The 15,783-nt window shown below is 33.6% G+C and overlaps 2 protein-coding genes across 2 annotated transcripts; both read right to left on the bottom strand.

The window, feature by feature from the left end:
- Positions 1-1,028: 1,028 nt before the first annotated feature.
- Positions 1,029-6,723, bottom strand: LOC123667207 (zinc finger protein 624-like). Its single transcript, XM_045601165.1, has 4 exons — positions 6,585-6,723; positions 5,646-5,760; positions 4,342-4,443; positions 1,029-2,038 (listed from the first exon to the last, which is right to left on the bottom strand). The coding sequence occupies exons 1-4, from the start codon at positions 6,702-6,704 to the stop codon at positions 1,050-1,052; spliced, it is 1,326 nt and encodes a 441-aa protein (XP_045457121.1). The 5' UTR covers positions 6,705-6,723; the 3' UTR covers positions 1,029-1,049.
- Positions 6,724-7,722: 999 nt separating this feature from the next.
- LOC123667206 (zinc finger protein 39-like) lies at positions 7,723-15,100 on the bottom strand. The gene is made up of 5 exons (XM_045601164.1): positions 14,798-15,100; positions 13,455-13,602; positions 11,574-11,696; positions 9,604-9,738; positions 7,723-8,983 (listed from the first exon to the last, which is right to left on the bottom strand). Exons 1-5 carry the CDS (start codon positions 14,939-14,941, stop codon positions 7,983-7,985), a joined length of 1,551 nt encoding a protein of 516 aa, XP_045457120.1. The 5' UTR covers positions 14,942-15,100; the 3' UTR covers positions 7,723-7,982.
- Positions 15,101-15,783: the final 683 nt, after the last annotated feature.

Genomic DNA, 15,783 nt, shown 5'->3' with positions numbered 1-15,783 from the left:
CATGACCATAAAGCTTGTTTTTTTTCTGCTGATAAGACTATCAGAAACTTATGTAGTAGGTAACTAGGTAAACTTCGTAAGCAACCGGTGACACGAGTCCTAACTTTAGGCTAACCTTCAGTAACAACTGCATCTGGTTTGCGTCTCTTTAATTGTTCACATTCAGCGTATATATTCTTATTTTCTTTTTGCGCCATTTTGTAATAAAGTCATCAAAACATTAATAACATTAAACGTGATTCATTTTGACTTTAAACTGAGAACTGTCAATTTGAATGTATTTTTTTTTTCAAAGTAAAAATACCCAAAAGTTTTGCTGTCAACTTATTTGAGTTGGCAGTAATTTTGTAAGCTAAAATGTCTAATGAGTTTTTTTTTCTGTAAATTTATGTCAACACTTATTGAATGTGATAAGAAGCTTGATTGGATTTCCAGATTAGTGCTCGTATACACGACGCCGTCTCAGTACCTCTGCGCTGTGTATACGAGACGCGTGAATCCGCCACCGCGCCGTCAAAGATTGATTTTACCTTGCCATTATACGGTAAAACAGTACACTCGGGGCAGTCTCAGGGTCTATTAAGGTACAGCAAGGCAGGACATATCCTGCTCAAAATCTGGTGCAACTCAACTGGGAAAGTACCTTAGAAGATCACAGCCATATGACACTGGTGTTTTGCTCCTGTGGTGAATAAGGTGGCTAGAGCTCTTGGTAAGGGTCAGGGGGTGGGTCGGTAACGCGCTTGCGATACTTCGTGTGTTGCAGGCGTCTATAGGCTACGGTAATCACTTATCATCACGTGGACCGAAAGCTCGTTTGCCAACCTTGTATTAAAAAGAAGCCTCAGCGGTACCGTTTCACATAATTTCACTACCCTTATTTTTTTCCCCGCGTTACTTATGGATTGACTCCAATAAAAAGTTTCATCGAACGAAAGTTTCTTACCCTTTCTTTTATAAAAAAAAAAATAGCGAGCAAACGAGGGAACTTATTTACAATTGATGAGATTTATTTGAATAAATAAAAGTAACAAAACGAAAAAATTTATTCAATCAACAATTAATTTGTCATGTATCCGTCTCAAATGCCGTCTCCACGAATCCTTCGACTTGAACCTCCCATCACAGTAGCTACATGAATACAACTTCACATCACTATGCTTCCTGCCATGTCTTTTCTCATCAGCTTTAGTGAAAAATCTCATACCACACACATTACACGAATAATTCCTCTCCTTTAAATGCACTGACCGCATATGTATCTTCAAATTCTGCGGTGACAAAAATGTTTTATTGCAATCCAAACATTTCGATATCTGTCGTTTGACCCCATGCTCCTTAATACCATGTTCTATTAACATGTATGAGTGCTTGAATACCTTTCCACATAAGGAACAGTATCTTTTAACGGGGCCAATATTATGCACAGTTCGCATATGCTTGGTTTTCGCATAACTTTTCTCAAATCTTGCTTTGCATATAGTACATTTTTTCTCCTTATGAGTGGACTGTAGATGTGTTCTTAAAGTTAGACGGTTAATGAAGAATAAGCCACATATTTCACAGACATTGTTCGTTGAATGCGTGTTCATATGAGTCGATAAACGTAAAAAAGTATTAAAGTTCTGATTGCACGTTACACATTGGAATCCGTTGTCCAGTTTGTACAATACAAACATGTGTTGATTTGTACCAAACTGTAGACTGTGTTTGCTATCCAAATGTTGCCTCAAAATATCCAAATCATCACACGCTTGATCACATAATTTGCAAGTTAACGATGATATGTCCGCATTCTTTGAAGAATAACCCTTTAAATTTACTTTTTGGTATCTGCTGTTTGGGTTATAATGTATTTTTGTATGTAATCTCAAATCTTTCATATTAATGAACGCTTCTTTACATGTGTAGCACTGATATTTCGTTTTTAGGGACTTGAAAAGACATATATTTGAGTATTTGAGGAGTTTTAAGGAGTCTTCCCGGATTGCTTTTTGTATTTTAGTTCTATTCACAATCGGTAATGTTGGACTATTGTCTGGAATTAAAAAAAGTTTCTTAGTTTTTCATTTTAATAGTTTTAGTGTTATATGTAGGTACATAATTTATTGATTGAACAGTTCTAACAATTCTTTTATTGCACTTTCTTTTAAACTTTTCATTTTGTGTAGTTCCTCAGCTTTACTGATATTTGTGTTATGATGAAAAGATTTAACTGATTCTGTTAAACGAGAATTTTATCTATATTTTTATATTCAGTCAGTTCAGCCTATTGCAGTCCACTGCTGGACATAGGCCTCCCCAAGTTCGCGCCAGACATCCCGGTTTTCCGCAATCCTCATCCAGCTTACACCGGCAATCTTACATAGATCGACGGTCCAACGGGCCGGAGGACGTCTCACACTGCGTTTGCCAAGACGCGGTTTCCACTCCAGGACCCGTCTGATCTAACGGCCATCGATCCTGCGACACAGATGACCAGCCCACTGCCACTTCAACTTGCTAATTCTGTGGGTTATGTCGGTTACTTTTGTTCTCTCGCGGATAGTCCAATTTCTAATCCCATGTTTGAGAGAAACCCCAAGCATAGCCCGTTCCATTGCACGTTGAGCGACTTTAAACTTGTGGACCAGTCCCTTCGTCATTGTCCACGTCTCGGCTCCGTATGTTAACACAGGCAGGACGCATTGCTCGAAGATTTTTGTTTTCAAGCATTGCGGAATCTTCGAATTAAAGACTCGACGAAGCCTGCCAAACCCTGCCCAGCCCAACCGAATCGTTCTGTCGGCCTTCTTCTCGGAGTTGTCAACGAAGTGAACAACTTCGAGAAGGGTACCATCGACCGATACCGGTATCGGTATGACTTGGTTGTTAAATATAAATAAAAAACATAAATAAACTTTTATATTAAACAGAAGTAATTTTTTTCAATGGACACTACTCTCCAACAACCGCTCTGGTATAGTTTTGCGAGTAGTCACTTAAAGCACAAATGGTTTGCGGATTTGATTCCCGCTCGGGATTAATATTTGTATATGAATAATTATTCCTTTCCGGTTTGGATATCTGTCCTTGTGGTTCTCCCCACCGTTCCTCGGAGAGCACGTTAAGCCGTCGATCCCGGTTGTTATCACAAATACCTGCAGGGCTATTCTGTAAATAACAATTTCGATATCGAGCTTCACCTGAGTGACAGCGCTCACTTCGAAAGCGAACCCACTTCACCTTGGTTTGGAATTCTGTAAACATTCCGTACGCACAAGCGATGTGAAGTGAGTGTCGAATCGAAGAGCGGCAATTTAGAGCTGTGTTTATTTTATCGATATTCTTTTCTTATGACTTTATTTTAGAATATGTGCATGAAGTCAAGTGTCGAATCAAGTCTCGAATTGTGATGTGTAAAGCGGTAAATCCCCTTACAGAATACGGAATTCATACTATTAAATGTCAACGTTCTCACGCAACAGGGTTCGACTCGTCGCCGCACTCATAAGTGTGGCGCTACGGGACTGTCGAGTTTTAATGAATACCAATTTGATATCTCACCGCGGATTCCACTGTCGAGACACGAAAATATTCTTACAGAATAGCACTACAGATAGCGAACGTTACTCATAGTAGGGAACTTGTCTGCCGACCCGCATCGGATCAGCGTGATGGACTATGCCCAGCAGTGGGAGCTAGTGAATCGATTTAAAAGTAAAATCATCCCTGTTGAACCGTGTCCGGGACAGCTCCAATGTATAATAGCACTGACATTCCATTTCCAGCTCAAAAGACACTAGAATCTATTGTGACACTTTTATTTCAATTTTTTACTATCATTGTTTTTAAGTCTTTTACTAACACCTATAGATCTACAATTTCGCAATAAATAATTGTTATTTTTTTTACTCTCACCAGGAGAATGTTCTAACATCACTGAGTGATATAGGCTTTAATTTAATGAGAAAACGAAATAGTCAAGTCACACCATAATATTGTATAAAATATGATCCTTTTCAATAACTCTTTTCAACAAGTATTTAACTGAATCCCTAATTCAGACAGCAGGAAATTTTTTGGTCAATATATAGCAGCCCGACTGGGGTAGTATCTCGACCTTATTGAAGATCACAGCTAAATAATGTTTTCAAGCAGTGTCGTGTTCCTGTTGGTGAGTAAGATGACCAGAGCTCCTGAGTGGAATCAGGGGTACGGTAAGCAACGAGCTTGCGATGCTTCTGTTGTTGCAGACATCTAGAAGCTATGGTAATTGCTTACCATCAGGTGAGCTGTACGTTTGTTTGCGAACCTAGTAAAAAAAAAATATAATTTTTAATACATTGAAATGATACATACCTGTATTCGAAACATATGAATCTTTATCGATCTCGCATATGTTATCATCAATTTTTACATTGTCATCATTTTTGATTTCATTTGTTTGAGGTTTATCAATGTCTAGAAAAAATGTAATGAAATTTTATTATTATATTAAATTATACCAAAAGAAATATCTATAATATAAAAATGAGTCGCTGAATGTGTTGCTAAGCGCAAAACTCGAGAACGGTTGGACCGATTTCGCTAATTCTTTTTTTAAAATATTCCTTGAAGTACGAGGATGGTTCTTACGGAGAGAAAAATTCTAAAAAAAAAAAAATTTTAAATTTCTGAAAAAGTCTAAAAACAACAATTTTCTATACTCCCATACAAAATTTGTGATAATACTTAAAAGTCACTGTTAGGCGATACGAAGTTCGCCGAGTCAGCTAGTTATTAATATATTTCTTTTGGTATTATCGGTTATTATATTTGGTTTATCTTTTTTTTATATCAATACTAACAACCTCTGTCTGTCTATATTTTTATACACAATAAGTAATCACCAATTTATCATTTACTAAAACCTTCTCCGAAACACGCTGCATCTTATGGTATAAGTATTATTCCGATCGGTTCAGTAGTTTTCGCAGTACAACTGAACATAAAAACCGGCTCTCTGTTTATTAGTATATGCTTCAGCCTGTAATATCCCACTACTGGGCATAGGCCTCTTTCGCCATGTAGGAGAAGGATCAGAGCTTAATCCACCACGCTGCTCAAATGCGGGTTAGCGGATATATTCCCTACTATGAGTAATGATCGCTATCAGGTGCACATGATAACAACCGGGACCCACGGCTTAACGTGCTCTCCGAGGCACGGTGGGGAGACCCACAAGGATAGATAATATAATTATTACTTAACTATATGATAGTTATTTAATCAATTACAGTTGTATTTCATGCAATATATAAATATATTTTATAATTATTGATAGTTTTTAATGGTACTCCATTAGCTAGCTGTATGTAGTACTGCAGTCACCAACCCGCCTGCCCAGCGTGGTGACTATGGGCAAAACACACAAGTTCACGTTATTTTTGGCATTAACTTGTGGAGGGTAGATAGGTCTCTTTCTACATGTAGGAGAAAAATTTGAGCTTAATCCACTATGCTGCTCTAAGGCAGGTTGGTGGATAGTAGCTTAACATTCAAGATAATTAATTTTTAAACACAAATTTATATAATTCTAAAATGCCAATACAAAAGTGCTTTAGATTTCATTTGATTTTTGAAAGTTTTTAATTTGAGTTTATAGTAAGGGGTTGTTAGTTTACCAAAATAAATTTTTTTTAGTTCGTCTTGTGCTTTCAATATCATGTTTTTGAATTCTGATGCTTCTTGCAGTTTCTTTGAACACTGGTTACAAATCTGATTTATTTCTGGGGAAATCTGAAAATGGATATAATTTTATAAATTATTATTATCATTGTAAAAGCGAGGAGAAATACTGTGTATATTATACTCGCATTGAGATTATGGTTACTGGTTTATAACACAGCGTCATGTTTATTAGCCTACAATCTTACTTATTAAACAGTCATTGGCATATGCATAAAAATATTTAAAAATCAAATTGCTTGATAATCTTGAGATTTATAGTTTATTTATTTATTTATTTATTTATTCTTAATGTACACCAAAATACAGACACATATAAAGAAAGATACAATACAAGATGTACAAAGGCGATCTTATCGCTAAATAGCGATTTCTTCCAGATAACCTTTGGGAACTGGACACGATACAGTAGCAGCGGTTAGAAGTGTGCACAAATTAAGGAGGAAAAATCAATAATAAATAGATAAAAACTACGATATGATAGACTTACATAATTATTAAAGAAAAAAAAAACATATAAATAAGTAAATATTTTAGTGTATACTATATAATATACATATACACACACATAAACATACATACATACACATATAAAAATATATACATATACACACACACACACACACACACACACACATAAATATATACATATATGTACACTTAAAGTACCTAAACTACAAATCGCGACAGTTATGACTTAATGAGCGACATATAATGCTTTTTAAGGCGTTGCTTGAAGCAAGCTTGTGTTGGAGCTTGTTTTATTGAAAGCGGAAGAGAGTTATTACTTTATTAGTATAATAAATATATTTCGATGTAGTTTTCTTAATATGACAATTACGATGCTATGATTCTTTATAACATAATTTACTTACGCTTATATAAAACGTTTCTTTTATCAATTCGGAATAATTTTTTTGTACAAAGAAATAATCGACATTTTTATCGTTATAACCAATATTTGTAAGGCAGCACTGACACCTATTTTCTTTCATTTTTAAATTACAAAATACTTGACCATACTTTTTAGTTTCTTTTTACGAAAATAATTTATTCTTATACAAAGGTAAACGAACAATTATAATTTAAAACGTCCTGTAGACTAAATACATAACAAAAAACAACAACAATTTCAAAATACCAAAGAGCAAAATATGACATTGACTTAATATCAAGTGTTGCTATGCATTTATATTATATTGTTCCAAAAGGTTAACAAGTTACAAAACAGCAATTTATCCTTTTATCTATTCGATAATTTCTATATAAACTGACTACAAAAGAAAGAGGTTCTCAATTAGGCTGTACTTATTGTGTGTTACTTCATAACTTTTTACTGGATGTAGCGATTTTGATCATTCTTTTTTTAATCGAAAGCTAGTGTTTGATATCTGGTCGCATTTAAAATTGATCGAAATCTAACGAGTTATTTGAGTTATCTCCATTAATGTATATCTTATTATGTACTTTTTTGACTTTCTACGTTGTCTTACACGTCGATGTAAATTGAAGTCTGTTTCTTTCGTTCGCGGGCAGGTACAATTATACTTTTAAAAGGTATCAGATGATTTTAGTCTAGTACTCTCTATACTAGTAATATTTGCAGAGTAATTTGATAAATCCACTATGAAAATTTGACAAAGTGTGACAAAGTTTGTATAATAAAATGTTTAAAAATCTGTTATATCGAAACATTTCGTGGGAAGTTCGCCGGTCAGCAATTACATGAACCAATAAATACATATATAACACCCAGAATTAGGGCGAGAGTCGAAACCACAAACTTGGAACAGGAAACGGGGTCAATGCAAACTACGACGTGTTAGCAAATGATTACTGCTGCCCGGACATTGGCCGGCATTGGCAATTGGAATTGTGGGCGCATTCTTTTCATTTGGTGAAAATTCTTAAAACTAGAGAAACAAACTATACACTTAAAACTTAAAAAACTACCAATTTACAGCACTTCCGGAAAGCCGTAGGAAGAAGGCCAGCTCTTAATAAAACACAGAAAATTTTTAATACACTTTAATTGGACATATCATTCGTTCTCTTCAAATGTATACGGAGAGTCACGCGTTGAAAACGCTTTCTCCTTCGTCATATCTTAATATCTTTCATATTAGTGAACGCTTCTTTACACGTGTAGCACTAATGTTACGTCTTTAAGGACTTGCAAAAGGCATATAATTGAGTATTTTAGGAATTTTCCCGGATTGATTTTTGGATTTTAGTTCTATTCACAAGCGGTAGTGGTAATATTTTAATACACTTTAATTGGACGCGTCATGCGCTCTCTTCAAATGTCTACGGAGAGAATCACGCGTGGAAAACGTATTGTTACATAGAGAACAGGTAAATTTTTTTTCCCCGGTGTGAGTAACTCTATGCCGCGTCACATCGGACTTCGTATAAAATAGATTGTGACAAACATCGCACTCGTGCTTCTTTTCCTTCATATGAACATTTTTAACGTGATTATTACACAAACTCTTTGTAATATAAACTTTATCACAAAACGGACATTTATGTTCCGGTTTTACGATGCCGTGCTTTTCAACTAAGTGTTGTACCTTGAAATTCTCTTGAGAGAATCTCTCACCGCAGTATGGGCAAGGAAAACGTAATTTTCTTTCGAAAACAACATTGTGCTCGAGTCTATCGTGATTTTTTTTATCTGTTTTTGAAGTAAAGTTAATGTCACAAGTACTACAATTGTATGTTCTATGGGTTCGAGTTGTGTGTAAATTCAGAAAAACTAAATTTGCAAAACTGGCTCCGCATATATGACAAACGTGATTTTTATAATGTCTATTAATATGTAAGTTTAGTAGACGGAACATCGTAAATGTTTCCGAACATATCTGACATTTGAAGCCGTCAGTTAGAATTTTGAAAGGTATCAACAAGTCACCCTGAGAGTCAAATTTAATTTTATGCTTTTCGATTAGGTGTTCGCGCAGATCTTGTATTGTTTCACACTTAATTTTACATTTTTTACAATTTAACGACGATATTTCAACTTTTAACAATCTGTTCTGCTGCGCTATAATTTTTTTTTCGATGCTTTTTATTGAATGTTCTTTGTAATGTTCTTTTAAAGCGCTCATCTCCATAAAGCTTTCTTTGCAACAAAAGCACGCCCACCAGCTTTTATTCCATTGGAACACGAACATTGTCGAGTTCGAGAGGAGTTTCAGAGAATTTTCTCGAAGTATCGGCCCAAGGCCGCGTCTCTCTGCTATCTTTATCCAGTTCTTTTCATTATTTTTGTCTGGAAAATCATAAAAAAATATTAAAATAAAATTTTTAGTAGGCCTAGAGAATACTGCCTTTTTTATTACATAATGAATATCCTAATTTAAGTGCTGGCTAACATTTATAGATGGCCACACTGATTTTTTAAAATATCACTTTATTTATTTATAAAAAATAATATAAATTAATATTAATATTTAAAAAAATAATATAATAATAATAATAACCTTTTGAATGGAAAAACATCATTTCGTGTTATTTAATCTGTGTTCTTCAATTTAGGGGCACATAGAGATACATATAGGCATACCGTAGCAAAATTTTAAGTGAAAAGGAAATTAAAAAGTTGGAAATTACAGCTCTTTACTAAGTAACTGTAAAATCGACATACTTAATTAAAAAAAAAAAAATGTTGGGAATGTGGTGACAGGTAAAGAGGATATAAACAACTGACTTAACTGTAAAACAGTTTTTTTTTTAATTTTTAAACTAACATAGCTTGAGTGTCAAGTCAGTGACCGAGTCACCCGAGTTTTACACAGATAATTTTTTTTGTAAACGGATGGACACCGGTATCGAAACACGTTGTAATATCAAAAAAAAACTTTTATAAGTTCAAATTTTAAGCGTACATACCACAATCCACTTGTTTCCTTTTTGATTTCCTTTTACCTTCTTCAAGATTTTGTTCCTCCGTTTCCCCACAAGCCTCATTAAAATTCTCTTGCGTTTCAATTTCATCTTCTCCTTCATCTTTTACACTGATCGTATCTAAAAAACAACAAAATTATTTACTATAACTGATTCAACGTGATGCTGTATTCCATGAAACATATTACCAATTTTATAATAACCACAACTTTTAAAACATAATTGTGTTTGCTCGCAAACGAAAAAAAAACCGACTTCAATTACATCGACAAGTAATACAACGTAGATCGACGAAAAAATAGTCAAGAAACTACGCGTTATCAAAGATTACTCAAAAAGTAGTTATCAGATCTCGATAAAATTTATATGTGACCACATGATAAATATCAGCTTTCGATTAAATTAAAAATTATCTAAATCGGTACACCCTGTAAAAAGTAATTGCGGATTTTCGAGAGTTTCCCTCGATTTCTCTGGGATCCCATCATCAGATCCTGGTTTCCTTATCATGGTATAAAACTAGGGATATTTCCTTTCCAACAAAAAAAGAATTATCAAAATAGGTACATCCAGTAGAAAGTTATGTGGTATAATACAACGTAGGTCGACGAAAAAAGCGTCAAGTAAAAACACATTATTAGATATAACTCGAAAAGTAGTTGTTAGATCTCAAATAAATTTAAATGGGACCAATTGGCACACACCACCTTTCGATTAAAAAAAAATTGTCGAAATCGGTCCACCCAGTCAAAAGTTCTGAAGTCACATACATAAAAAAATATAGTCGAATTGAGAACCTCCTCCTTTTTTGGAAGTCGGTTAAAAAAAATAGTAAAGAAGAGATCTGCCGGCCTAGCATGCATACAACGAGATATCTCTTGACGAGAGAGAGAGATAATGTCTACATCGAGTATTTTCTCGATTACCCTAACATGCGCACTACGAGAGACAAAATTCTCTTCCGAAGACTTCGCCTTGTCGAGTAGAGAAACATTATCAACCATAATCACAACTGAATATCATTCTTATTTCTTATGTCGTAAAGTTGAATTTACAAGGTTATTGACCAATCGTGCCAAACCGGGATGAGCCAACGTTTGTATAATTTCAAACGAGTGACACACAATGTTCTCGGCCTTTTGGCTAAGATAAAAAGTGTATATCTAATTTAAAAAATCTAATATGGAAAATAAAACGGCGTAAGTAAATGAATTTAATTATATATGTAAAACAATATGCTCGTGTTGTGCTTTATATCTTGTCGCACATTAGATAATTGTAATTCTATCACGCATTATTTTTTTTTTTTTTTTAATTTTTAAAAATTTTTGAATTTTTGAATTTTTTTTTGATTATTGATTTTACTTTTATTCTATTTAATTTTATTTTTAGTTATTGATTTTTTTAATATAATTTTGTTTTGTTTTTTATTCTGAATGTTGTCTTGTCTTGTTGTACTAACCCAATATGGACTTATACTTTGGACTGAAATAAAGTATTATTATTATTATTATTATTTAGAATAAGAAGCAACAGGGCGCAAATACGTTTTTTGTGTCATTATATGGCACACTTCACTCGACTTTTCGCATTTCCCGCTCTTCGTATACCGAAATTATATAATTATAATAGGGAAACGCCATGGTATACAAAAAATAGGCACCCGGTTTTATTTATTTTTTATTTATCGTCTTTCTCGTCGATAATATTGAAAACGAGAACTTTCTCTTCCTAAAACGACAAAATTCGACAAAATTACGATGTCATGTTAGCTTCCGTAGAGATAAATATCACAGATCACTAAAATTTAATGATAATCTCTTCTATTGACGTAACAAGAAGAGTATCGCGTGCACGCATGTTAGCTACTGTAGACATAGAGAGATAATACGAGAAAAGGGGTAGACAAAATTTTGTCGTGGCGCGCATGCTAGGCCTGCTGAAGAGCAACTTACCATTATCTGAAAATTCTGAAATATCATTCATTTGAACTTCCATAAAGTCTTCGTCGTCGTAACCATCTTCACACACCTCGGACTTTATTAAGGCATCCTCTATTTCATTTTGTGGATCTTTATCTAAAAATGTGTTTTACAAAATATTAAGCACAGAAATAATCAAACACTTAAGTTTATCCTAGTAATGGTGTTGAGGTTAAAATCTTTTATGGGGCCATCCATAAATTATTTCACACAGATTTCACGATTTTTTTTTATCTCTCCGCTCTCTCCGCTGTGTCTTATCACAATGCAGCAGGGACGATCTACATTTCCAGTTTTCTCGTGTTATGAGCAGCGGTTGTGTTATAAGCGTACGCTTTTGCAATTAATGAGGTTTCGATTACGATCCGCGTATAGTTATTTGGTAATATCCTCTTAACGAGTCCCTGAGGAAAGAGAGCGGGAGACTGACCCTCGGCTACAGTACGCGAGAAATTAATTTTAACGTCATTATGAAATGGATACAGATGTTTCAGAGCAAGTTGTGAATTTTGTAGGAGTTTACCAATAGGAGTTAAACAATGTTTGCGAAAGTCACAAATAGACTTGAAGATTGAGATCGTTCTGCCCAAGTAGAATGTGTGGTGTTTGTATATGGGGGACTAAGTAGAAAGTTACTTAACACTGTAGGCATACAAGTGAACTTCTTAAAAAAATCTGCATTCTAAAAACCTGGAGACTCGTTGCAAAAGAGCGAAAGAGCTTTACTCAGAAGTGGACAATCAAATCTCATGCTAAAGAGGAATACATTGTTGTAAAAAAACCCTTTATTACGTTAAGACATAGTAAGGATATACTCTTGAGGCAAACGCAGTATGGGATGCCCTCCGGCCCGTTGGACCGACGATCTACGTTACATTGTCGGTAGTGGCTGGACGAGGATTTCGGAAAACCGGAATGTTTGGCGTGAAGTTGGGGAGGCCGATGTCCAGCCGTGGACTGCGATAGGCTGAAGTGATAATTTTGAGCAAGTGAGTTTTTTTATTCAAATTCAGATGTAGGTATATAACGTAATGGCAATGCATTCTAAAGTAAGAAATGGTGGTGCCTAGTTACAACGTTTTGAAGAAAAAAATAATAATGTATCCATTGATTTAGGCAAAAGGTATTCAAAAAAACTTTAATTTTGTAATAAATGATTGAATAAGTTTAGTAACAGTGTTCATGTTATTTCGGATAAGTATAATGTAAATTGAATATTGAGTATTGTTTGAGCACGCCTCCAGTGCGCTTGCCTTGGACTTATTGTCTTCGAAATGTGGGCGACGAACTTGAACATCGCACTGTTGTACATCACAATTCATCATGTAGAAGTTTTTAACAATCGCATTATATTCCAACACGCATTATATTTACCTAATATACTGACTTATAAAATAATTTTAAATTTGGTAATTAAGTTGACATTGTAACTTGGCCTTTAGTATCGTAAAACAAAAATTTATAGAGATTGTGTCTTGAGTATGAGATAATATACATATTTATAGTAGGATATATATATGTTCTTGTCAAAGTCAGAGTTCTTGTCAAAGCTGATTACATTTATATGACGTCACACATTCTGCAAGTTTTACACATGAGATTCCACAATTTCTTTATTTCCATTTAAATTATTAACGAGTTGCCTTTTTAGCAGTACCTACATAAAAAGATCCCAGACAACTTGCCTATTATTGATTTTATTTAAAACTAGCTGACCCAGCATTTTTTTTTCTTCTATACTTTACTTGTACTAACCATAATGAAAACAAAATAAAAGAATTATCCAATCGGTTGTTTGGAAGTTACACAACTTGTGGTGATTCACTTTCATGTATGTAACTAAAGTGTATTTACCATCGTTATGTGAAGTCTCCATGAAATTAGCTAGTCTCGTTTCGCTGGCAATGACCATATTTTTAAACGCAAGTGCCGTTCTGATACTGAGAATACAGCTCTCGCATATCAGCTGACTGATCTCCGGACCGCGATCGTAGTGTAAAATCTGTAAACATTATTATGATTATTATCATCATCATCATCATTTTAGCCTATCAGTCCACTGCTGGACATAGGACTCCACAAGTTCGCGCCAAACTAAAAAAAACGACTTCAATCACATCGACAAGTAATACAACATAAGTAGACGAAAAAAATTAACAAACACACTAGTCGTCACTACGATTTTCGAAAGTTTCCCTTAATTTCTTTGGGTCCTACATCATCAGACCCTAGTTTCCTTATCATGGTCCCACACTTGGGATATCTCTATTCCAACAAGATTTATCAAAATCGGTTCATAAACGACAAAGTTATCCCTGAATATACATAATATATATATATACGGTCAAATTGAGTAACCTTCTCCTTTTTTTAAGTCAGTTAAAAATAGCCTATTATACATATTTTATAATAATACACTTTATTGAACACCAAAAACAGAACTAATAGATAGCAATGAAAGAAAAATGTTAAGCAATATATTCATTACATACAAAGGGCGACCTTATCGCTAAAAAGCGATCTCTTCCAGGCAACTTTAGGGCAAAGGAAGTGGTCTAGCGTCAGCATAGTTGTACAAGTTACAACAAATTTATAATCAATATTCAAACAATTAAACACTCAAATACTTACATACACACACACATGTTTATCTTATTCTTCTATATGTGTATGTATATATGCTTTTATGTTTTTATAATTCTATTTATATTTATCTACTTTTGCACAATCCCGCACTTTGTTACTAATAATCTCCTTTTACCTGGGGTTGTCTGGAAGAGATTGCTTAAATCAATAAGACCGCCTTTGCATGCTGTCATTGTAACTATTTTTTGATTAATTTTATTTCTGTACTGCTATTTTTCTTTCCTTTTTTTACTAACACTTTTAGTGTTTGATTATATTTATGCAAGAATTAATAAATAAATTTAAAAAATATATACATACCCACATACATGCATACACACATACGAATACATTATAATTTACTTATTTTTTGTTGAGTTTGAAGAAAATGCTTCCAAACAGTCTTTTTAAAAGTTGCTGCTGTTTGTACACATATTATATCAGATATATATTATAAACGAAATTTCTTTCAAATAATCGTAGATAGAAATGGTAAAAAATGTGCTTGACTATAGGATTAGTTTTGAAAATTACTTCTTAAATTACGTAAACAGTACAATTCTCATACATACACTTATATTAAAAACTTCACTTAGCATATTTTCGTAAATCTCCTTGTGACCTGAATGATAGTATTCCGTTGTGATGTTCTTAAAACAACCATTGGAATGACAGCAACGACATATATTTTTAAAGTTAACTTCGCCGGAAAACATTTTTAGTTATTACTTTTCAATATATTTATAATATTAAAGGATATTTTCTGTAAACAGTTCAGTTCTTTGCTTAATGATTTCTGTAAACAAATCTTGTTTAGTGTTATGTCAATTACAAAACGCAATAACAATTGAACATCAATTGAATAACTGAATAACAATGACAGTTTGACAGACAGTGTAGGCATGGCCATAGATTATACACTTATATAATGGTATAGAAACGCCACTCAGAAACCTACCCCACCCCAGCCTGCAAAATAACCTACCCGACCCCAACCTGCAAAATAATGATATTTGTAATAAAAAAAATACTTATCGATAGATTTTCAATAGCTCAATTCAACTACGTTGTCCTTTTAAATTGCTCACCTTAAATTATTTAATTAAAAATCAAAAAAGTCGTTGAAAAATATTCATTTATCAATAATTTCAAACTCCTATATCTTTTGATGTATACAATATTTTAAATTGCTCAAAGTGTTAAAAAACTGCTCAAGTTGCATTTATAATTGCTCAAGTATAGTTTCGAACAGATCCACTTTCCTTAATTTTAAATTAATATAAATAGTTTGAACAAATAAAATAATGCTATTTATAAAAAAACAAAAAATACTGATAGATAGATTTTCAATAGCTGAATTCAACTAATTTGTCCTTTTAAATTGCTCACCTTAAACTATTTAATTAAAAATCAAAAAGTCGTTGAAAAATATTCATTTATCAATAATTTCAAACTCCTATATCTTTTGATGTATACAATATTTTAAATTGCTCAAAGTGTTAAAAAACTGCTCAAGTTGCATTTATAATTGCTCAAGTACAGTTTGAAACAGCTCCAA

Source organism: Melitaea cinxia, chromosome 27, assembly GCF_905220565.1.
Source record: "Melitaea cinxia chromosome 27, ilMelCinx1.1, whole genome shotgun sequence".
Taxonomy (NCBI): Eukaryota; Metazoa; Arthropoda; class Insecta; order Lepidoptera; family Nymphalidae; genus Melitaea; species Melitaea cinxia.
This window is presented reverse-complemented; position numbering and strand designations above follow the sequence as displayed.